At 39.0% G+C, this 26,186-nt stretch overlaps 1 protein-coding gene across 2 annotated transcripts in view; it reads right to left on the reverse strand.

The window, feature by feature from the left end:
- itga11a (integrin, alpha 11a) overlaps positions 1-7,666 on the reverse strand; it is a 51,091-nt gene extending 43,425 nt beyond the window's left edge. Inside the window, exon 1 of one of the 2 annotated variants that reach the window (XM_077519001.1) lies at positions 7,594-7,666. In XM_077519001.1, the coding sequence (XP_077375127.1) occupies positions 7,594-7,666 (73 nt within the window). Of the gene's footprint in view, positions 1-2,228; positions 2,297-7,593 lie in introns of those variants that run through there. The other variant, XM_077519002.1, reaches the window with a different exon arrangement.
- Between the last annotated feature and the right edge of the window lie 18,520 nt (positions 7,667-26,186).

The following is a 26,186-nucleotide window of genomic DNA, read 5'->3' on the forward strand; positions in this document are numbered from 1 at the left end:
ACACCTCTACTCATGTCAACTTTAACCTCTGAAAATATCAATACAATCGCCACAGTGTTTTGGATATTATGGGCATTAAATCTTTTCTCACCATGCACTGCGCTCATAAGTTTACATATGCTCTAGGGTATGTAAACTTTCCAGCACAACTGTCTAATCAATTTTGGACCGGTAAGATGCTTAATAAATGAAATAAGCGAGGTGGGTCCACCAAAGTACTTTTATTACGCTGTCCTCAACCCTTATTAAAGTTCAGAATATGTTTCATTGTTTTACTGCAATACAGTGGTTAACTTCATATGTATAGCCATTAGGAATGTTAGAATAATACCTTTGCTGTTGAGCAAAACTAAATGTTTGTGCCATTTTTCTCAGATTTCAAGTGTTCTTAATTGAAAGACAAGTGCAGGTCTCAGCAGGGCTTCAATACATTGACTCACCAATTGTTTGGTCAGGCGTGGATGTCAGGAACCGTGTTATGGATGTTGGGTAGTTTGAAGAGGTGATATGTGAACAATACTAATCTTTTGGCTTGAAATATTACAGGATATCAAATGATAGTCAAATAATAATGCTAATAATGCGAATAATGCTGATAATGCGACTAATGCTTGAAAAACCTTATCAAGCCGAGAGGCCTGCCTAGATTGTCTCCCCTCCCACACACACATACACACCTGAGCTAAGGCAGCCATCTTGCTTTTAAGCCTTTTACCCAGCAGGAAGTACATACATCTAAATGCATTAGCCATAACTGGCCAGTGGGGGCATACTAAACATAAAATTACCACTATGGTTAAACCTTCAAAACAAAGCAGAACTAACACTAAGTTACAACTTGGATACGTGCTTATTTAAACTCATTCACTGCCAGTCATTATAGAAATTTTTTACATTTCCAATACTCACGTGATATTACATTCAATAATTATATATAAACCGAATCTACCAAATAACAGAAGAGACTCCCTACTTTTTGTCCCGTCCCGTTCTTTTATAATTGACAGCAGAAAAATGTAGGTTTGCCAAAATACAGCCATTTCTCCCATGGACTCTGAAACTGTGTTTATTTCCTATAAAATGGGGCAATGATGTCATCTACCGGTGGTTGGGCATCAGTAAAGTTGTTTCCAAGTTTGATATTTACAGTGGAGCATGCTCAGATTCGCCCCCATTTAGCACCGCTCTAAAAAATACAATTGACAAGTATACTTGTCAAAGGCAGTGAATGAGTTAAACTTAACTAATCTTAACCTTTTTACAAATTCATTGACTTATTAATTCCAAGTCCCCTTAGAGATAATGGCTCCAACACTAAAGTTTTAGGATGCAAAAAGTTTTGTATTGGGATGGATTAATTCATTCATTATCATTAATATGATTTTCATTTCTTAATATTGATACGGCATCTAATTTTTCACCAGACCAAACATGCATTGCAAAAACCAGATGGACAGAGTAGAAAGATAAAATATTGAAAACTAGACAATTGTCAGTTTTGCAGGGAATGTAAAAGGTGACTTAACATTTTAGCTCATAGCTAGTAAATAAGCCAGTAAGTTTTTTTTTTTGGTTTTTTTTTTTGAGTAAGTCTCCATAAAGAAGGCAAAATACTGTGATATCACTGTTTAACACTTCACCAAAGAGCAATCCTTAAAGTCTATATAAATGACAGTCCTGGGATGAAAAATGTACTTACAGTATGCATAAAATACAGTACCATCTGGCATATGCTGTGCTTAATGGTATTATAACTACATATTGTGGTGTGCAAACCGGAAAAACCCGTCTACCTCATGGGATTACATTTCTTCGGTACATATTCACACAATCATTTCCATGCTATCCTACAATGCTCTTTGTAGTGCTGCAGTAATGATGTGCTCAATTGCAGTCAGCCATGCTGGAAAACACAACCATAGAGAAACCTCAAAGGCACTTGGTCTGATTGCAGATCTTGGCGAATGTGTTTTCTCCATCATGTTCTGTTCAACTGTCACTCATATCATCTGACAGCTTTGCGTGTGGTAGAAAAGAATAATTGGACTGGTTTTCAAAAGGCCAGACACGGGATAAAAGATTGACGTGACACACATGATACCCAAGTAGACGTTTGCATTTACATGTATGGACTAGCACACTTTTTGAAGAATCGAGACTGTACATCTGTGTGTGAAGAAGTGGAAAACAGAACCAACCACTCTGTGCGGTCTCTGTCCAGCGCTCACCACTCATATGTCATCGACTTAATCTGCTGATGGTCTGTTCGTTGGTCACCAGAAACTTTCTGTCTCCGGTTCCGATAAAAGGTCAAAGACTGACCAGAGATGTAAAATCCATGTCCAGAAAGTAAAACCCCTGCCACAGTTTCGCTTTAGCTAAAGCTGCTTTTACGCAACCGGCAGGTAAACGAGGTCATGACCAGAAGCAGAGAAGGCAAACTCTTCCAGGGTTTTTACTTTTTTGGCCTGGTTTTCTCCCATCTCTGATAAGGACCATATTGTCATGTTTCGGTATTGGGGGGTTGAATTTTAGTTTAGATTTGGGTGTTTATGTTGTCTTTTGTCTGGTTTTGTCTCGTCATAGTTAACCTCGTCCACCTGTGTGTGTCTCCCCTCCACGTATGTGTTGCTAATTAGTGCCCTCTGCCTGCTTTGTTTCCCAGGTGTGTCTTGTTAGTGTTCGTTAGTGTTGTATTTAGTGAGTGGTGTTTGTTCACGCATGGTGGTAGTATTGTCTTGTCTTGTTCTATTGAGGTGTGCTGCGCTAGTAGTGTTTACGTCTAGTCAAATTTCTCTATGTCTAGTCAAGTTTCTCCACGTCAATCCAAGTCTGTCTCACTTCCACATCATGACACATATTGACATTGTTCACATTGAGTCCAACTACAGAACAACAACGTACTAATAAAAATGGGCCATAAAAGGGAACCTTGAGAAAATGACCAGTATTTTTGATGAAGCAGTGAAGGAAATGATTGCTTAGTCTTAACATTTTCTCAATGCTCAGTGGTATAGTTGAGGAGACAACACAAAAGCTTGTCATCTGGCCTAACCACCACCACAAACTCCCCCATGTTACATCTCAGCAGTTCTTGTCCACACACTATGAGGCTTATTCAATCACTCACCCACATGCTAAACATCCTCTCAGATCTCTCTCCCCATATGTGAGGGTCCAGGGGTGTGTGTCAAGTCAAGTGTGCCTTTATTTCCCCAGCTAGGGGGCCTTTTAGTTGAATGCAAACAATGAGGGGAAGGAATGAAACTGTGCAAGACAAGTTAGGCGACAGGCAAGAGAAACACTTGAGACAAGGATATTTTTGTCTTAATTATACTGTATTGTATTGTATAATTGTATAGGTCTTATGTAAAATGTACAAGAAGAAATCAGAGAACTGATCTACTACTGTAAATCCAAATGTGTGACATGTTTAATGTTATGTTAACTTATTGCAAATCATATGCATAAGTATATAGTACCCACCTTTAAGTACTGTATGTAATCGTGTTTGTCGAATTTCCTGTTTCTGTTTGATGCCGACACATTGTATTCAGACCCACGTTTGCTATTTGAACATTGGGCTTTGAGCTTTGGGTCTGTCATGTGACTAGCAAAAGAATCGACTAAATTTGTTGATCTACACTGCTGCACCGAATATATAGTTACAATTATAATTCATTTGTGAGATTTATGAATCACTAATTAGTTGACCCAGTAAGACCCAGAATGTACAGATGTCTTTTCTGGTACTATGTAGCCTAACTGGTTGGTGTCCGACCGCTTTTTGTCCATACAAAATAGGAATGGGCGAGTACCGATACCAGGTATGGTATCAGGCTGATAACCGGTTTTATTTCAGAATTGTCATTAATTTCATACAATTGTAAAGGGAAATGCTATATTGTAATGTATAGGCCTTTCTTTAAAATTATCTGTCATTGGGTTATTTGGGGGGAAATTTTATGTATTAAAAAGTACTATTTGTACTGGTAATTGGTATTGTTTATGAAAAAAGTGGTATTGAACGTCCCTGATCTCAACATAACACTGATTGGGTCTTTGGATATGTATCTTTTTCTATACCAGTCTGCCCTCGGGGTCTAATGAAGAAACAATTAGAAAGTCTAGTTAGATGATGGTGAACCTGATGTTGTGAAATATTAATGCACCATAATTGTGCTGTTTGTTAATGGCAGAATATCCAGTATAATCCTGCTTTGATGGTGATGATTGGTGAAAGGACTCCTTTCCTGCTGTTTCTCATCTGGAAAGCTGTGCAGCTGTGCAAGTTTTTAAGGACCGCTACATCTGAACAGATGTTTGACACAATGTGCATTCCTTCGATAAAGAAGATTTACGCATGTTAGGATTATAAACAAACAGAAAACCAAACATGGTAATCATTTCCCTGGTACCTTTGCAAGTGTTTGGAAACCTCATTCTTCGCACACTACAAAGTACATGATTATGCAGTGACTGGGCTCAGTTGGAATGGTCTATCAATAGACCATTGATGTTTTGTCAATCAAGTTAGTCATGGCTGTCACACACAGCATAAATTTAGGTGGTTCAGTTTGCTTGGTTTAAAAAAAAAAACTACACTAAAATAAACGGGCAGGATTATCGCAAAGGCACCACTGTGATCTCTTCATGTAAATATTGACACGTTCTCCACGCGCTCATTTCCTGTTGTAGAATGCTTCCCATGTTAAACTAACCTTTGATCTCACTCTCAAACTTTAATTGATGTTTATTGAGAAACAATAAATGTTTATGCAAATCGAGGTGTATGTTTATACCAGGGGTCTCCAAGTTCGGTCCTCGAGAGCCCCGATCCAGCCTGTTTTCCATGTTTCTCTCCACTAACACACCTGATTCATGATCTTGATTGTTATCAGCCTTCTGCAAAGCTTGCTGATTAGCTGATCATTAGATTCAGCTGTGCTGAAGGACGGAGACATGGAAAACAGGCTGGATAGGGGCTCTCGAGGACCGAACTTGGAGACCCCTGGTTTATACAGATCGAGGTGAACCACTCTTTCGGATTAATTTGTTCTTTTGGTAGAAAAAGTAGAAGTACAGCGAGTGCTTCATGCTTGGAGACAGGAATTTCCAAAGGAACAATAATGTGCTACCATGAACCCAGTGAAAGCTTAGACATGGACAGGAAAAAGTAAGCACAAGTGAAAATATGAGAAAGAATGAGGATTCCAGTTTCCATTTCAAGCTGCTAAAGTGGCAGCACAATTTAATATTCCACGAAATGTCAGCATGTGTTAAAAGCGAGGTCGGGGTCTTGCTGGATTTCCTGTGTACCTACTTTCATGCCCAAACAAATAAACCTAAAGCCGGTGGGTGCCGGTGTGACCCACATGAGTTCATCGCTGCGTTTGGCCCAAAACCAAGCTGTAGGAGCTCTACCACAAACCCAACGAGGCAAAGCAGCCGCTTAGGTTCACCGTGTTAGCCACTTACGTCAGACATGTATGATTATGTTTCAGTTATGGGTGAACATTAAGCATGTGGTTCACAGCTTTTTCTGTTGTGGATGTTTACTTCCTGTCCTGGGATGTCGACGTGGGTGTGCATGCTACTGACATGAGGATAAAATATAATGACAACATTCACTAACTGAAGTTCAAAGTCTACAGAGTGCACGGTTTTTCCATTGATCCGCTGGGTTTTTCTATTTCAATGGTTTTCTCTAGGAAAAAAAAAAAACAACAGACAACACTTTGTATGAAACATTTTGGCAACATATAGCAACGTTACTAATCCAACATAAATACTGTGTGAAATGGCGTATCTGAAACCAGATGTTCCTGACACACAACAGCCAACTGTGCTCTGCTTAGCAGGCTATTAACCCTGTGAACCAGAACAAGACTCTTCAGCTAGTTCACCCTGGGTTCTATAACAACACATCCTCAAAAACCCAAAGGAGAGGTCAAATACAATTTGTCATTAGCACCATCACAAGATAAGGATGGACATCACATCACTAACACATTGCACACTATGTTTAGGGATGGCTCTGTAAAAACTATTGTAACAGAAAAATATAACGACTTGACAGTGGAAAAATAGTATGTGATCACAGGTTATATAAATTTGGAAGGTACAGTGATGTTAATATTGTTTTCAGAGTTAACAGACAGAAAGATTAGCATTTCTTTGTGTGTGTGGTGAAATATAGTTCTTCCCACCACTCACAATTAAGCAAGATGTCATTGGTGATTAATTGTAACTTAAGTTGTGGTTAATGACCAGAGGAAATCAGAAAAAAAAAACAGGAAAACAATGGCTGCTATATTGCTAACAGAGGAGGAAGTATTGTTAAACGACTGGCTTGCTAACCGTGAGTATGCTAACCAAGAGCTAACAGAAGGGAAGGGAGGACACCTTTAAAAAGAGAGAGCAGAAGTGCTCTGACGTGACATGTAAAGGGTATGTGACCTTCGGAAGGGAATCTGTTGTCTGAGCCTGAGAATCTGCCTCCCTCAGATGATACTGTAGAATTCTCACTTGATGTAATCTAATGGGATCGTCAAACCCCGAACCCCAGAATACACAAACAGTGGACTCTAACATGGAATCATTCTGGTTTGACGAATATTTCTGACAAAACAGATATCCTCCCACCACATCCAGCATCCTCTCATCTCATTCCTCACATACTGAAGAAGGTCAGTTGGCACAATTCCAGTTCCTTGTTTCCGCAAATTCTGAAATCAAGCTTTATATTCAGAAAATAAATTTCTTTCCTACTCCGAAAAGTTTTGTATTGTTTACTACTGTTGGATGTAAAAATTCTCAACCTTTAACAAATGTTTATCCCTAAATCAACATCGGAGGGTTCAAGGAACTTGGATAACACTTGACTGGGACTAAGCAAGGAAGAATGTATGCCACTAGTTGTGTTCTTAAAAAAAAGTGTAGATTATGTGTAGGCTTTCTGCGATTTGATCAAATATATTTCACACTGTCTGTCTCTTTTGCCTAGTCTTTTTTTTTTTTTTTTATTAAATCTTTTGCTAAGTCTACCGCCACAGTGATTTCACTGGTAATTGACCACAGTTCTGGCTGAGAACCAGAACCTACACTGTCACTGGAAACTTGACTGTGAGAAGTAGAGCATCAACTTTCTTTTTAAGCAGAGACGTCTGCTTCCAATGAGACGCAGGGCACCGCTGACCATGTGAGACAGTTGATATACTCAGTATACTCAGTAGTTTGTGCACTCTCCTCCCTCCTTCACTCTTGATACAAGGTCAAGATGTCAGGAAAGGATGCTATTCATATTAACAGACATTTGTTCACAGAAGGTATCAAGTACTATTCTTAAAATACACAAAATACAGACTAAGAATTAAGAATTCTTTATTCGCGGCAAGTGTATTTCAAGTTATTAACCCTAACTTTGAAAATGTATTAATTTTATTTTCATGTCAACTTCACAAACCAAGCAATAGAAATGTAGTAGTTTGAAGAGGTCCACCAAAACTAACAACAAAAAATAGCACCATAATTAAACTATAGATTAAATCTATAAGAAACAATGACATGCACATCTACCAAACTTTCACTCACCTAATAGCTGGCTGCAGATCCAGAGCATAAGTAAGTAGTAGTACTCCATATTTTGGCGGGTACAACTATGCATGACTGCTGTTTAATGTGTGTGAGGTGGACTGAGGCAAAGAATCCCAGTGCAAAGCCCTGTTAAAGATCCCACTCTGATTGACTGCAACTCTTAGTTAAAGCGTTGACTATGTCTCAGAGAAGTAGGAGGGGACTACAGCTGCAGAAGGAGGAGGTCCACATCTGCAGACATCAGGCAGGAATAGTCATTCAACATTTTACTACAATGGCCCATGTGGAGGGATGGAAAAAGGATTGATTGTGAATGTGGCTACGCAAGATATTGTTGCTTAATTTAATTTGATGTATGATCTCAAGTGTCAATGCCCAGAGCCAGCTGAGATAGGCGCCAGCACCCCCCGTGACCCTTGTGAGGAATAAGCGGTCAAGAAAATGGATGGATGGATGGATTTCCAACTAGACTGAGCATGAAATATCATCAAACACCAAGTCCTACTTGAAGTTACAGATTCATTGCGTCACCCATCTGACATGTGAAAAATGTGGCGAACTATGGCAAGTTCATTTTAACGTTGCAGAAATCTGTCATTCCGTTTCATGTTCATGTTTAATGTTGTGGTGGGCCCAAACACAGCGAGGCAAGACAGGCATAAACTCAAAACTGCAATTTAATAAAACAAAAATTCAACAAAGGCTATTGAAACCCCCCAGAAAATCTTCAAACCCAAATCAAGATTCCAGGGAGCAACCACACAGTGGACAATACTGTACATTGCAAGGACATTGACAATGAACCGACAAGGACTAAACTAAGGCCATGTCTGTTTACACTGAAGCAAAGCCGGCTTCGTTCCCCAAACAAATCTCATACAGACCGAACCGTCTCAAGACATGCGAGTGTGCAAAAGAAGACGACTATTGTATTTATTTATTTTTTATTAAAGAATTATAACGAATTCAACAAAAGATGCTCCTGCCAAATCTAATATTGGGGTCTAGGAACTGAGCAATAAATGGGTGTGTATAGGCTATTGGCTATCCAATAACATATATAGATCAGTGAGACGAACACATTACGCAAAACATTTTGCTGTAAAAGCTTAAAGAAGGAGTTGCGCAAAACGAAAACGACATGGCGGTTTGTGCGCAGTCACGGGAGAATGGGGTATTTGCCATGGAGGAGGCGGGACTTCCGACTTCCTGGATTTCACACATCAGCTTTGTTTCCGCTTCCACTTTTGTGCCCCATGGTTGCGGGTTCCCATCGACGGGTGCGATTTTGTAGTGTGTGTGTCTCAGTTGTCCGAAGCATTTCAGAGAGCTGAGACACCATCATCCATCCATTGGCGAGAGCGCACGGTTGGGGGGCGCAGGGGTGGGGGGTGCGAGTGTTGGAACGCGGCCATCAGTGGCCGGAAACGACGCTGAGGTGTGAAACCCGGAAGTCCGTGGCATTTACCCCATTACGTCATCACCGGAGGAAATAGCTATCCTGCATATGGTGTCCACATTGAAACGTACGGGGTCCGTTTTAAAATCTTTCCTCTCCGGAGTCCAGTTTCAAAAGTAAACAGTTTCAAGCTCCGAAACCGAGCCGCCGTGTGGACAAACTGCCCAGATGGTAAGAAACTTCGGCTTTCGTGTGAATGGGGCCTAAACCAAACCAAACAAAGCTCAGGTCATGACAGTTTCAAGTCAAAAAGAACCATCCAGAAAAATGGTGTAAAGTTTAGTTGCCTATACTATTTTCAGCCACCAAATTATCAAGTGCACTGGGGGCATGTCGAAGAAACTCCCCTCGGTTCGCCGGAACACCCAGCATGGCGCTGAGCTGTCTTCCAAATTCCAAAAAATCCTAAACGAAGCATGCACTGCGCGAAAATCAACATCCAGCTGTTTTTACGCTCCAATGCAGCTGCCCCATTTAGGAATATAGAGCTCCGTGTCACCAAATTGAGACAGACTTCTTTGCATTAAAAAACAAACCATGAAACTATAAACAGCAACGTGTCTGCGCTGAAAACTTGTTTTTTCGTGTCTGAACACATAGCTGAGGCTAATAGGCACTTTTAGTGTTAGTGAACAACTGATACTGCTTAGCCTACATTTTCAGTGAACTTTTTGGAGAGGCTGCAGTGAAAAAATAGCAAATGCTCCTCTTTCACTAGCACCATAAGGATGTGGAAACATAGTTGTAAAAGAGGATTAGCCATCACTAATTCTACATAATGGTAAATTGATTTAATGTATCATGTAGTGCACCCTTGCCCCGCCCCTTGGACAAACTTCAATGTCTGTGGAAAAATTGCTCTAAACAACTGGTCCTAGGTATTAAAAAAAAAAAAAAAAGGTTAAGGGTCACTGGCCTTGAGAATAGAGAACAGATTGTAAACATTCATACACTTCCAAGCTCGCTGAACTTTCCAAAGATTTGAGTGATTCAAGTGAAAATATCAGAACATCAGCATTGCCGCAGCTCTCTCCCTTTGCAAATGTTAAGTCGTCTTTCTGATTCAAACTATTCATCATTTTCCAACCACAACCTAATCAGAGTATTAACAGTGGAACACAAACTTGGGCTGTTTATGTTACCTCATACCCTTGCAGTTAGACCATCCAGTCTTAACTGTAGAATGTATAATGAGCCTACTTAGGCAATAATGCATGTACATTAGCTTCTCTGAAATCCATTTGTGGTCATGTTATATATCGTCTTAATATACTACTTTTCTTGCAAAGGTCTTGTGCAAAAAGAACTCTATTTCACGGTACTGAATATGTCAATGCCTTGTAAACTTATGAGAGAAATCTTGTTTGGACACTCTTAAAAAAAAAATTGTGCCAGTAATACTCCCCTCGAGTTGTTTTTTTATCACTGTAATCAAATGAGCAAACTTCTTCAATTGTGTTTGTGTCTTTGGCACAGAAATTACACACCACAGAAGACAAATCTTACAGCTAAAATGAACAATTTGCAATGTGAATATCAAAACCGAGACTTTAGTTTTAATTTAGAGGCCTAAAGTTCCTACTTTTCATGCTTTTTAGCTTGCTCTGACATTCAATCAATAAATATCACTGATCAGGTTCCATGAAACTAAACGGTGTGTGAACGTAAATAAGGCTGATAGAAACGAGTGGTGTCAAAGTCTGGTCCTCAAGGGCCTGAGTCCTGCATGTTTTATAGATTTCCCACGTTCAACACTGCTGAATCATATTTAAGCTCATCAGCAAGATCTGCAGGAACCTGATAATTATCCTGATCATTGAATCTGGTGTGTTGGAGTAGAGAAACCTCAAAAACATGCAGGACTCAAGCCCTCGAGGACCAGATCTTGACACGTGCTTGTGGCCACTGTTAAAACCCATTAATGTAAAATTGGCATTAGGCATTATAATTGCTTTCAGATATCCAGAAAGTAAAACTGTACGGTACATAAAGTAGCACTAAAATAGACAAAAAAATTCTTAAATTCAAGGCGAGTTCAAGAGGTTACATGGGTTGTTTGTAATTAAAACATAAAAGCATTCTTCATGAGAAACAAATGTTTCATAATAAGGATTGTTGTCATCTTTTGTGGGTAAAAAAAAACGATCATACGAGTCCCCCAGAGCTTGCAAGAAAGATGATAAATTGGTTCAAAACGTTTAAAGCCAAGTACTGTGAATGAAGGCAATATGCCAAGGATCTGTCAGTGATCAGAGAGAATAGTAAGCAATTCCCGCTATTGTCTTTCTGCAAAAACATTTCCTTCGAGATTTTTAGGTTACTGCTATGACAACAACAACCCAATCTAGACGAATTGCCAGTATGTAGAGTAAACAAAAATTACGGTGGCCGAACGTCTTCGGTTGCCTGGATATGTCCCTTTATTTACACCCTGCCTGTCCTGTTTCTGGGTGGGTGGGTTTTTGTTGTTATAAAATCATGAAAATGCCCGGGTTTGTGTTGAATTTGACTGACGATTTTGTGCGACAAATGGGAGGCGGAGTGCACTGGTCCTTGGAGAAGTGGGTATACTCTATTTTTATTTTTTTTTTAAGTAGTCCAGGAAACCATAAGATACAATTAAAACAGGAATATAACAGGATGTAAAGGTCAGGTAATAAATCCACGATAATCTACGATAAAACTAATCAAAGCATAAACTGATGTCTTTTTTTTAAATGAGAAAAAAAAGTTAATTTGTGTACCATCACTGAAACACAATATTAAAACTGGTGTCTTCTTCACAGTGGAAGGGCGTCGAGGGCTGAAGTCCTGCAAGTTTTGGAGGTTTCCCTCTTCCAACACAAGCTGATTCCAATCAACAGGATCGTTATCAGGCGTATGCAGAGCTTGCGGACGAGCTGATCATAGAAGCAACATCCAAAACCTGCAAGACTCCGGCCCTCGAGGACCAAGTTTTCCCAGCCTTGTGACAGTGAATACTTTTGTGTATTTTTTTTTTTCAACAAATACAAATGTCTTCTTAACAGAGACAACTTTCTGTGAACAAATTTGTGTCTTTCTTAAACACTATTCTGATGCATCATTGTATGATGAAATGAGATGGAATATGTACATGATATTTAATGTAACATTAGGGTTGGGAAATCCAGTCCAGAAAGTAAAATCCCTGAAACAGATTGGCATTAGCCACAATTGCTTTTACTCAACAGGTGGAGACGAGCTTGTTTACTGTCCAGTTGAGTAGAGGCACCTGTGGCTAAAGCCAAACTTTTTCAGGGTTTTTAATTTCTGGACATGGATTCCCCCCCCACCCCCCACCCCCCACCATGTGCAAAACACGACATTTAGGTCACTGCACTACCAAACCATAAAGTACGGATTCGATCCCAAAATGGCTGTCCTCTGAGATGGATAAAAACAGCTGGATTTTGCTTGATAATTCATATTCCACTAACACAATATTAGCCAGAATACCATATTTAGACTAGTGGGGCTAAATAGAACATATTACTGTCAAGAAATGTTTAAGGTTGACTTCCACTTATTGTGAGACTAATCTTGCAAGGAAGGAGCACACAAGACAATCAAAATGAATCACTCATCCACTATTAGCTTTGCTATGCGTGGGTTGAGACCACTGACAAAAATAAAAAATAAAAAATAACAGTTTTGCCATTGTTGAAATCCTGAGTGGTAGGCCGTGAAGTGTTGCACATTGTCCATGACAATGTAACTGTAACATGATGGAACAAAGAAAAATAATCTGCCTCCATGGAAACATATTGTGTATCCTGATTAACAATACAATTACAAGCATTACTAGCAACATTTAGAGGAAATGGGACCCAATTCACCCGGCAATCGGTAAGGAAAAGAATGTGCCCTACAACTCACTTATGAGCCAATTGAAAGAACAGTTACATCCTTCTGCCAACTTCTCTTAATAACATTGGCACCAGTATTTGTTACCTTTAATGGCTACAAGCCCATATCCTGAAGTTATGCTGTCCAACTTGTTCTCCCAGTGCTTGAAACTTAGAATTCATCCTTCAGACATTTACAGTAACTACACACCGGAGCATATTGCCGCCAATAGGGATGTTACTTTCCACAAATCACAGCCAAGTAAGGCAGGATGAAACAATGAATGGTTTTATGGAGTTCTATCAAACAAGGCTTGTGAGGACAGCAGGAAGCGATTACTGATTCAACAGGTGGCCCTGAATATTCATCTGGAGAACATGTTAGAGGGTGTGTAAGGACATCTACAGGAAGAAGCAGATAGATATTATTTTGTTCAATTTAAGCTGTAATGTACAGTAAATCAAGCAACACTCAGACAAAAACAACATGCTTTTCATTGAACTGAGATAATATTTAGAAGGTGATACCAGAATAAATACAATAATATCAAGTGTTTTGCATTCTTGAGTATCAAGTTTCTGTTGTGACATTCAAATAACAACAGATTATTAGGCTTGCTCTAGCTGGAATAAGACAATTAATATGTGACCTGCTCTGGTAAAAGGTCAGAGATTTTACACTTTAAAGGTTTTAGATGTTTGACCTCTCAAGAGATGAAATCAGCCTCAACTTGGAAGCTCACATTCCGTTTACAATTCAAACTTCCGAGGCATTAGCCAAAGTTTGGTTATTTTATTGTGGTATTTTTATTTTTTATTTGTGCACAAATGAGGTCATATTACCACAGTGGGAAATTTGATTTAATAATTTTGTGTCAATTAAAAGATTATTTTCCATTTGATGTGGCCTGTGATAAGTGCTTTATTGATCATTTATCATGGATGTGATATCTCAATTGCTTTTGGTCAAAATGAAAATGTGATGGGTTAACAGTTTTTTTTTTTTTGTTAGGGTTTTTTTGTTTGTTTTGTTTTGTCCCACCACCCCCGTCATGGTGACTTTTTTTGAGAGGACCATCGCGATCATTTTTCATCTTCAAGTTTCATATTTCATAGCTCATTTTTATGTTCAAGCAATTCCACCTAAAAGAGCAAAAAAGTGAAAAAATGTATAGTGATATTTGCAGAGCAGACAGACTGAAGCTTGGCGTGTAACGGCGCCATATGAAATTGACACCATCGACAAGCAATCAAAACTTTTCATTAGTATTTATTTACAATACATTACATTAGCCTACATTACATACAAGGCACTGGCACATGTCATAACCTTTCATTCCTGACTCACTGTGGGTGAAAGAGCAAGTGGCAGCCTGTCAGTCTGCTCCGTGGGGGTACCAGCCTGCAGCTGCTCTCTCGAGTTTGCTCCTTGGCATTGGACATGGTTTAGTGTGTGAATGTAGTCATTTCAATTAAAAGTAGAAATCGATTCATTAAGAAAGACATCCTGGAGAATATCTCTGTCTGTTTGGATTACAATTCGCTGGTATCGATGACAACATAGCTTCTGCTCCAAGGTAGGATGACTGTTTGGTCACTTTTGTGCTGAATTGTCTGTTTCGACTTTTTTTGGTTGCTATGTCCACCCATCCATCCATTACGAGATCAGCTTATCCCCTCACATTTACATAATTTATTTGGGAATTCATGTGTTACATTTGAGGATAGGAAATTCGGGTTGTTTTTAAAGAGTTGCGCAAGACGTGGCACTAGTTAGAAGCTAGTCTAAAAACATTCCCCCTAGTTACGATGCATACTGTCTACTAGGGGTGTGCCAAAAAATCGATTCATAAAAGAATCGAGATTCTCATTTATGAATCGAATCAATATTAATATCCAAAAATCGATTTTATTTCAATTAGAAATGAAGAGGAAGGGAAAAGGCAGTTGTAGCCCACATGCTGTTTTTTGTGGAAAAAGGCAACTTACGATACAAAATTAATAAATGTATAAACAAAAACAAAAAAAAAGAAACTTTAATGTCTCTATTTGTCATTTTGTCTTGCAAAGCAGACTGGAGTAGATCATGACAATGTTGTGCAAATCTGTAAATTGAAGCAGAAATCGTTTGTCAATCAAATAATTTGGAATCGAAAATCGTTTGAATCGAGAATCGAAAATCGATTCTGAATCGAATCGTAGACCCAAAAATCGTAATCGAATCGAATCGTGAGACAGTCAAAGATTCCCAGCCCTAATGGCTTATTTTCATAATGAAATGAACGTAGAGACCTCAAGGCGGCTATTTGTGTCGAAATCTCAACTGTCTAATATTGTCTGTTCTCTAGATTGATCCTCACAACATGTGGACCATTTTGCCTGAGCGGGTCATATATGAACTCATCTTTCAGGAATGAGTTGAAGTAGTTCAACACTGTTGAGGTTACGCAAATCAGTGCATTAAGAGTGGAAGTGGGTAAGGGCAATATGACTGACGGTGTGCAGGCTGAGAGGAATTCAGTGGCTTCAGGGCCACCATGTAGACATTCTTCCCCTCTGCATCATGTTGATTATATTTTGACAAGACGTTGGTGATGAAAGTGGGTGGTGAAAGCTGCTGGGAGAATCATTGGAATGACTCTCCCTGAGATTTGCATCATAAACTCCACTCGCTGGTTGAGTAGAGTGTGCAACATCATGCGTGACCAGCACCATCCGGCTCACCACCTTTTCCACCTGCTGCCCTCAGGGAGAAGGTACAGGTCCATCCAGGCCAGAACTTCAAGACTGGTCAACGGTCTGCTGTATCCACAGGCTGTGTGGCTACTGAACTCTGCCCCTCTTCCCTCTCTTAATGACAGTTACAGATTATATATATATATATATATATATATATATATATATATATATATATATATATATATATATATATATATATATATATATATATATGCTGTTTGTAAATAAATAAATAAATAAATAAATTCCTCTTGTAGTTTGTTTTGTTATGATTTTCCTGGCTATATCAGTCATACTATAAAACTAAATATGAAACATGTGTCCAAAATGATCTTATACAAACCCTTCTCTTGTCTTCTTGCATTCCAGGGCAAATACAGTACGTTGAAAAAAAATGTCACCACATTCATTTCTCCAATTATGCTGCTCATAACAGATGCTTAGGTCATGCCGTCATGTGGTTTAACATAAAGTTATGCTTTGGTCATGCCTTCATCATTTGGATCTTCTTTCCTTGCACTTGCATTTTGATGAGAGATGGAAAAATTATCGTAGGATTTTTGTCCTTCTTGAGTTCAATGGAAAACCAAACAAGCTACAATATTCTGCACACAAAGATTATGCACAAATCCTAGACTTTTTAAATGGAATACTTATGACAACACTTTGCAAAGGGAATGTGTATGTGAGACATTATTCTCTGTAGCTCGACACCCTTGCAGCTGGCACTGTCCAAACTCAAGATTTAACGTTTTTCTACGGGGCTTGGCAGCTTGCTTGGTACAGAGATGACAACTCTGCAAATTGTATTTTTCAAATAATTATTTAATTTGCAAACAGGAGGTAGTTGTAATCCAGTCAATTCTCTATACTGTATTGTGCTTATAGATATGTTTTCTCTTGATGCCATTCACCTCCGGACATGCCTGCTGATGCTGAGGTGGGAAAGGAGTGTGCACGCCGGCTGGCAACATGTGGCGATTAATATTTATCAACGAATGCAACCGGCCTCCAGCCCGAAAATGGACCGGCCGTTCGAGAAACTAATGACATTCCCGATGGCCTGTCCACCCCTGGTGTTAGGTGACTGTTCATCTTTCATTATCCATCTCTACTATGTATGAACCGGACAGTATAACACTGCATGCTACGTCCCCTATAGGGCTGCAGCTATCATCAAATATTTTGGTATTAAGATATATTGAAAATTCTATCTATATTTGGGTATTCGGATACATTTAAAAAATATAAATATAAATGCAGAAGACAAGACAAATATATTTCAACTTTCCTAGAAAATGAGCTTTTTTATACTTAATTTTATACTGTGTGAGTGAACAATGAACGAAAATGAACATGAGTCGGTCTACTGGTCTTTCCGTTTCAAGACTAGCTTTTCTTCCCAGTTTGACCATCAACATGAAAGATAAAAAATAAATAAAAAATGCCAATCGTAATTGTAAACTATCTATTGCAAAAATTAAAGCTCTGTGCCAAAACTATGGCGGCATGGACAGCCCCGTTCCCAAGTCTTGTTCAGGTTTTTCATGGTCGATCACAGTATCCATGGCGCACTACGGTTCAGCGATGTCAGTACTTTTCACATTTGAATCAAAATTCGGACATGTTTTTCCAGTTCTTTCAAGCCTTTATAGGTCTAACATGGACACCAGGCATATCAGAGCATGTTGACGCCCATAGTATAAAAAGAAGGCATGATTATGCTGAATAGGACAACACCCTTTCAATTTTTACTGTACAGTTTTTTTTTATGTAATCGTCTGTATTAATGTAATTAAATGTCCAGTATATTAATCAAGTTTATGTCATTTGAAAGGGAGAGGGACAACATACTAATGCAAACCGAATAATCTACTGGAGTCATATATTTTGGGGCATGACACAGAGCTGTGAAAAATGCAAATGTGAAAAAGGAGATGAATACGTTTGAGATGCTGGAATGGGTAAAACGTCGTCGCCAGGACCTCATATTACCTTTAGTCAGAGGCCCCTGGACACAAGGGAGATTGGAAAAAAAAAAAAGTGTTACAAAAACAGTCTTCAAGTATAAAATGGCCAACAGACAGAAGTTGTATTTGGTAGCTTGTTTGACTGGGAATAAGGTATTATTGTCAGAAAAGAGCTTTCAGTGCTATGTTTTATATATGGGATATCAAACATACTCATCAAAACGTCCTGTTCTGTGGCCAAGGGACAGAGAAAGCTCCACAATAGCAAAAATAAATAAATAAATTTTAAAAAATTGAATTTAACTGACTATTAGACAAATAGTTAGGTGACAGGTAAACGTGCCACCAACAACCCTTAGCTCAAAGATATTTCATTACACAACATTTTTTTTAGTTTATATTTTGACTTGTTTCAATCTGCTTATTTTCAAGAAACCTTCAAACTGATGAATTACAGTGGATTTCATTTCATCAGACATCCTGGAGTTGTCGTGAGAAAAGTTGAGCCATTTAGCACAGACACGCTAGACTTGAACACACAACCAGCAAAAGAACATCAGAAAGAAGTCTATGGAAAAAAGGACACAGAAAGTGTACCTACACCAAAACCACTGAAACAGCTGGCTGGTGCCCCAGTTTCCTCAGCCAAACAGCTGGTGTCCAGGAATGAGACTTTTTGCTGGAAATAGCAACTCAGACTTCAGCTTTTTCAGCAATACCTACTGACTGCTACTGATTAAATGCTAGCAGGCTGCTAAGTGTCTCCCCTTTGCCTGTTGCAGATCAAAATGTCCCGCTGTGGTTGTGTGCAGCTGGAGATCCTGTTCAATATCTTTAGTTTCAGGGCTGCCTTCTGTACACCAAATATGTAGGTTCATGACATTCTCCATTTACCTTCTTATCACTGCTCACAGGGGATGACTTTAACAGTTTCTCATTTCTAAAGCTCATCAAGCCAGATCAAGAGTGTCAGCTGTTTTACTTAACAATACAGTACGTAACTTATTTTTGTTTAAAAACAAAAATAAATTCATTTTTGCCCAAGTCAGTAACTGTTTAAAGCTTATCAGTTCCTCTAAGATGAAAGTCAAACAAATAGTGAAAAATACTGCGAGATGTTTGTCTCTGATCGTTTGTATTTCTTGTTGACTCATGGCAACATTCCTATGATGGTGTACTGAAAATGACGTTGGCTCATTTTGGGGGCAGACAATGACTCAAGCAATCCGCTAGCCATCATCATCTGGTTCCATAAACTGCTGGGCTAACAGCAAGCCCTCCTTTCATTTGATTGCGAAGCAGTGGGCCAGATCTCGTTTGGCTGTCTCCTCTTCCGCCTTTGCTTCTTGCAACAGAAGCAGAGCCCAGAGTGTGCGCACAAGTGCGCGCCAAACACAAGTCCTAATGATGAATAATGATGATCCAACAGCTTTATATATTGCAGCTTTTGCCACACTTACGTTTGTTTACACAATCTTAAAAAAAAAAACATAAATATGGCAGCAAAAAATAAATAGAGATAAAACACAGAAGGTGAAGGTGAACTAGAAACCCATTACAGGCTTACCCCACCTAAAAAGAACAAACTAACATTTAGCAACAACAAGCATATCTTCATCATAACTTATTATTTAAGCAAAATAATTCCATAGCAGCACACATATTAAAGGCGGGGTCTTCCGTTTTCACTCAGGAAAATGCACTATATAAATACAGCATGCATACCCATGATCTCCTTCCCAATCTACACCTCTGGGCTTCTGTTAATGTGTGGTGGTGATTTTTTCCTAAACCCCCACCTCCCTGTTTCTTTTGTCAACAGCGGGACGTTTACCCCTCCAGCCAATCGTAGAGGGGGGGTGTCACTCACTGGGGCCGGGCAAATTTGTCGGCAGCATGACGTCACTCCCGCGGCAACTTGACAGCATGCACGGTTTTGTTTTTTCACTCACTCACTCACTCACACAAAAAGCTTGTGTGAGTGAGTGAGTGAGTGAGTGAAAAAACACATATGAAGCTTGTGTGAGTGAGTGAGTGAGTGAGTGAGTTAAATAAATAAATAAATAAATCCGTGCGTGCTGTGAAGTTGCCGCAGGAGTGACATCATGCAGCCGAGAAATTCGCCCGGCCCCGTCTGCAGAGGGTGAGTGACACCCACCCCCCGCTCTGCGATTGGCTGGGGGATGGCAAATCGAGGACTCAGGTGCAGAAATTTTAGGCCACCAAGGCAGATGTTTATTAAACAAAAACCACCTCACTCTGAGGGGAAAACAAAAACAAGGGCTTTGAAAAGACAAACTAAGGGTGCTCCAAAAGGGAGGATATCTAAACTACAACAAAAGAACCAAAGGCACTCCTTAACTAAAGACTAAACTGTGGCTATGACAAATACAAACAAAAGTTTCTCACACGAGGCAAACAATAGCAAGACTGTGGCTCAAGGTTGTGGATGGGCTTTGGTGATCAAGACGAAACACTTTGGCACAAGACAGGGGAGACGTAGACTATTTAACACATGAGGGTAATGGGAAACAGGTGGACACAATCAGGAATCAGGGTTGACACTGACACCACATGACGAAGGGCAAGTGACCTGAAACGAGAGGAGAGTCAGGATCTTCAAAATAAAACAGGAAATGACAAGAAAGAAAAAACCCTAGACACAACCTCATCGCTGTGTGACAGAGGGGTAAACAACTGTCTGTCCACAGAAACGTCCCTCTGTTGACAAAACAAACACAAAATGGCAAAATACAGGCTTGGTGGGGGTTTAGGAAAAAATCACCACCACACATTAACAGAAGCCCAGAGGTGTAGATTGGGAAGGAGATCATGGGTATGCATGCTGTATTTTTATAGTGCATTTTCCTGAGTGAAAACGGAAGACCCCGCCTTTAAATACTGTATATACAATCAGTCAAGCTTATGTAACTGTCAACGATCATTTGCTACATCATGTTCCAGGCTAATTTGGATTCAGTCTAAAAAATATGTAACTGCGTGGCAGCCAATCAGAGGGCACATATAGACGAATAACCATTCACGCCTATAGACTGGCAAGCGTTTTCACTAAACCTATACCTGCATGCTTTTGGAATATGGAAGGATGTAGAGTTAGGGGGCAGGGAGAACATAAAAAGACCATAAAGAAAGTTCCGACCATTCTGCTGTCACTTGTTCCATGTGGTGGAAATATGTCAGGCGGCTGGCAGTAATCATGTGCTCCAGGCCCACTTTGATTACCAGGCACAATCAAGATGGGAAGTTGCAATGTAATCAAAATCCAAGTAGATTCAAGATAGTTCGCCGGATTCCAACAATTCAGTAGAGCAGACAGTGAGCTCAAAGAGACACATTTAGACTATTATTATTATTATTATTATTATTATTATTATTATTATTATTATTATTATTATTATTAAAATCGCCTGGAAAATTGACTTTTACAGTACCCAGATGAGGTTCTTTATCATGTCACTCCAAAGTGTATTTAAACACAATTCAAATATGTTGGATCCCTTTACGTTTACTTTTACATATTTACAATTCTGGATCTAAAGGTTCAAGAGCATTCCATTGCTTTTTTCATAATCCCAAGTCTGTTAGTGTTGAGTGAGGGAGTGAAAACGTCAGACTTGCCAACAAGCTGTGTAAGCAATGGCAGCAGCTTCACTAATTGAAGAAAGAGTCTTGGATTTAGTACTGAACCAGAAGCTAGGCTGTCTTTTCTCTGCACGCTGGAAAGAAGAGGACCACACAACAACAAACATAGCACGGCTGTTTTTGTGACCCTACTATCTCAACAGAGGGCCAATGCAACTTCCTCAGATTACATAAACATGAAGGACAGCAAAGAAAAGTTCTTGTAAATTCAGTGTTGTACAAACAGAAAGGGGCGGGACATACTTCAACTTGTGGTTTTCAGAAAAAATAAAAATAATAACAATAATTTTACAGAACAGCAGTGTTGTAAAGTTGAACTAAACAACGATAAATAAAAGAAACAATAATAGAATTGGATTAAATGTTGACTCTTTTGTGATTAAAGGCTATAAATTTGACTTGTTTACAATAAATAAACAGAAATGCAAACATAAACTGATGTGTTAAATAAGTGCAGTGTCTTGAAAAAGTGCTTGCCCTCTTCTCTTTCTCTTTTAAAAAAAAAAATAGTTTCCCCATTTATTTATAAATCATCAGACATGTGACTTAGCCCTTTGTGAAAAACAACTGACAACAAGTGTTGTCTGATATTTACTAGTGTTGTTCCGATACTGGTATCGGCAGAGGTGCCGATACTGCATTAAAACAGTGGTATCGGTATCGGTGACTACTCACAAGTAACATGCCGATACCATTAATTCCAACGCTAATATAGGATTTTGGATGCAGCATCTTGTGTCTTGCTCGTGCACGACATTCACTGGTATGTGACATGTTCACTGCATGCCGATCTAAGATATCCTATTGGCCCTTGAATGCTCTGAACCAATAGCAGGACAGCTTTTTCATGTTGAGGAAAAAAAAAATTAAGTATCGGTATGGTATCGGTATCGGCCGATACTGCAAAGCTGGGTATCGGTATCTATATCGGTATCGGGGGCAAAAAAAAAAACGATATCGGAACAACACTAATATTTACATACTATATGTTAGATGATATTAAACATTAAAGTGGAGAAATTATGCAAAAGTGCAGGAATTTGAGAAGAGGGCAAATATTTCTTCTCAGCCCTTTTATATAGTGAGGAAATATCTTGACTTACAACACCAAATATAAGACACAATAAAATATCCATCCATCCATCCATCCATCCATCCATTCATTCATTCATTCATTCATTCATTCATTCATTCATTCATCCATCCATCCATCCAATTTCTGCTAACAGATGAGCTGGAACCCATTCCAGTAGTTTTGGGGCAAAAGGTGAGGTACATCCTTCACTGGATACCAGCACAAAGTAATCAATGTATGTATAATTAAATGGTGCAAGATATAAAAACAAGTAAAGGATAGTAAAGAAATGACTGTTTTGAGCCCTATTCCAAATAGCAGAAGAAAAAAAACACGTCTCACTTAATTCAATATTTCTATTAGCTTTTAAACCCCCACTTTCTTTTATGACAAGGGTATGATCTTTAGGGTATCTTCAGGGTTTATAGCGAGGCATCTTAAACCCCCAACCATTTGATCATAAATCAGCATAAATGCCCGCCAGGTGAAAAAACAAGAGGGTAGGCTAAAACAAGTGGCTCTGGTAAGGGAAAAGTTGACAAAAGAGACGTCTATACAATCGTGGAAAAACGAACTAATAGAAGGTGTGAGTTCAGTGATACAATAAATCCATAAATGATGGAACGGTCAAGCAGCGGTGAGACAAAATGACATTAATCCAAATGGTGCTCACTTTCCTCTCGCTGTTCTTTTCACAGTCCTACTCCTTCCACTCCCCTTTCTTCCACTCCCCTCTTTTTCTTCATTTTGCTGAGGCGAGAGGAAGTGTTTTTGTGCGCAGACTGCGGCTGACTGGATTTCTGTGCCATCAGTTCCAGAAGCTGAAATTTGAGGAGCTGTACATTAAATGTTCCAATCGAGCAACAGTTTCTCTGAAGGGAAATTGTGGGGGCGGTTGTGAAGGGGGGCTTCAGGGATTTAGGGTTGGAAGAAGAGTGAGAGGAGGCTTTTATTTTTTATTTTTTTTTTTTTTTTTAATAGGCGCACTGCTGATTATTACAACCATGCCCTCTGGTGGTCTCGGTGCAAACTGCAGTATTCTCATCGAAGATGTCATTGCACTTTAAAATCTGAGAGTTTTGTAGCACGCCGTCCCTGAAAAACGAAACCACAACAATTTAGGTAATAAAGATGATGAAAAATACAAATATTAGTTGAGTAGACGTCTATTATGGTATTAAACTTGGATAAAGAGCATACTTCAAATAGCTGAGGAAAACTCGGTTCGGGATTAAAACTAGAGGCCTTCAGCATTCCAGATCTCTTTTTGATGTTGGCAGGCATAACATATCTTTTAATGCCTTTTGGACCCAAATTTGTAGAGATACCAGCAGGGAAACCTTTGATTCATAGTCTGTTCGCCACCAGAGAAATTCGATGTTGTGGAAGAGGGTTCACAGTTTTGTTTGGATCATTAGTTTTAAAATTTATGGTGTGGTGAGATTTCATAATGGCCACATTTTTAAAAGGCAAGTCAGTCACTCAACTGTTGCTGACCTTACAAGAACATTGTAATTTATTTAGGAACCTTTAATTACAAAGATGTATAGCATAACCGATAGATAATGATAAAAGAACATAATATAGATACTTGCCACAGTCAGCCTACTTGAATAACAGTTTCTCAAATTAACTTTAATAATATTGTTGTTTTTAATAATTAATGATATAAATGTATGATGACATGGGGCGGCACGGTGAATTAGTTGTTAGCACGTCTGCCTCCTGATACTGAGGACGCAAGATTGAGTCCAAGCTTCGGCTGTCATGTTTTGGTTTTGTGGGGGGTGGGATTTTGTTTGCTTTTGGTGTTTTTGGTTGTTTGTCATGTGTTCCTTGTCTCTTCCCTTGTCCCGTTATGTCAAACCACGTCCACCTGAGTGTTTCTTCCCTTCCCAGTGTATCCACCAATCAGCTTCCCTTGCCACTTGTGTCTTGCCCAGCTGTGCCTAGTCATTGTCAATTAGCCTGTGTGTATTTAGTCACCTGTTTTCCGTTCGGTTCTTGTGGAGTCATTGTGCCTGTTGTTGTCCCTGTGTTCCATGCCATGCCATGCCATGCCATGCCATGCCATGCCATGCCATGCCATGCCATGCCATGCCATGCCATGCCATGCCATGCCATGCCATGCCATGCCATGCCATGCCATGCCATGCCATGCCTTGTGTGTTTTCGACCTTGTTGTTTTAGTCACAGAGTACCTCGTTTGCCTTTTTGTTAATTAAACCCCTTTTTTTTACTTGCATCCCTGCCTTGACCTGTTTTTGTTGCCCCCTGCATTTGGGTCCTGCCTCCAACACCCCCACTTCTTGACATCGGCCTTCCTGGATGGAGTTTGCATGTTCTCCCTGTGCTTGTGTGGGTCTTCTCCGGGTACTCTGATCTCCTCCCACATTCCAAGGACATGAATGGCAGTTTAATTGGGTGATCTGAATTGTCCCTAGATGTGCTTGTGAGTGTGAGTGGTTGTTCTTCTCTGTGTGCCCTGCAATTGGCTGGCAACCAGTTCAGGGTGTCCCCTGCCTACTGCTCAAAGCCAGCTGGGATAGGCGCCAGCACCCCCCGCGACCCTTGTGAGTAATAGGAGGTTAAGAAAATGGATTGATGGATGGATGATGACACTGATCATGTTTGAGTTTGAAGTTTATTGAACATATGCATATATACACGTATAATTATATAAACACATAAAGTTAAAAGTAAAAAAATAAAATAAAAGAAACATCCAATAAATATCTATGTATATGTTCAAGGGAGTAGGAAGAAGTTGAAAACTTATCCAGTCCTACCCCTTATTTATAATAAATTACATTTTTAATAAAAGAAAATATAATGCTACTCGTATAAAAAAATAAAATAAATAGAAAAATAAAAATACACAATAGTAACACACATATATACAAATTTCATTACACTCATATTAATACATCAAAGAAAAAATAAGTAAATGAATAAATCATTTCTACAATCTTCTTAACTCATATCTGATTTAAATAATAATATTGAACTTTACTTTTAAACATTCTTTTAAATTCAACAAGTGAATTACATATTTTCAGTTCAGTTCCCAAGTTATTCCACAAATTAACTCCTTTAACGGAGACACACCTTTGCTTAATATTTGTTCTTGTTTTGGGTTTTTTGTATACACTTGTACCCCTTATCTCATAAGGACAGTTTCTAATTTCAAACAACTTTTGAGTACTGTGGCAGAGTAGATTATTGTATACTTTATACATTATTTGTGCTATTTTAAACTCAACCAAGTCATAAAATTTCATTGTATTTAATTTAATAAATAGTGGATGTGTTGATTCTGTATATTTTGATCTATTAATAATCCTTATGGCTCTTTTTTGCAATTTAAAAACAGTGTCTGTATTTGTTTTATATGTGTTTCCCCAAATTTCCACACAATAGGTCAAATATGGTAATAATAATGTATTATATAATGTATATAGTGAATGTTAATTCTTCTTACAATATTAACAGCATCAGGAGAACTGGGGGTTCAGTATCAAGGACGCTTTGACATGGTCACAATGGCCTGAAATCAAATCCACAACCTCACGGTTGCAAAATGACCACTCTACCACTGAGGAGGGAGGTGGGTGATTTTACTGTGCAAACGGTTTATAGTAATAACGCAACTTTACCACAAGAGGGCAGCAAACGGTTAGTTATGAGGGGATTCTAGGATTCCTCATAGTAAATGGCCTTGACAAGCAGTAAAATGGATAGAATAAAGAAAAACATCAGCATGGATTATTGAAGTTCATCCAGATGGAGATTATATTATAATGTTCAAAAACAAAATC

Source organism: Festucalex cinctus, chromosome 4 (genome assembly GCF_051991245.1).
Source record: "Festucalex cinctus isolate MCC-2025b chromosome 4, RoL_Fcin_1.0, whole genome shotgun sequence".
Taxonomy (NCBI): domain Eukaryota; kingdom Metazoa; phylum Chordata; class Actinopteri; order Syngnathiformes; family Syngnathidae; genus Festucalex; species Festucalex cinctus.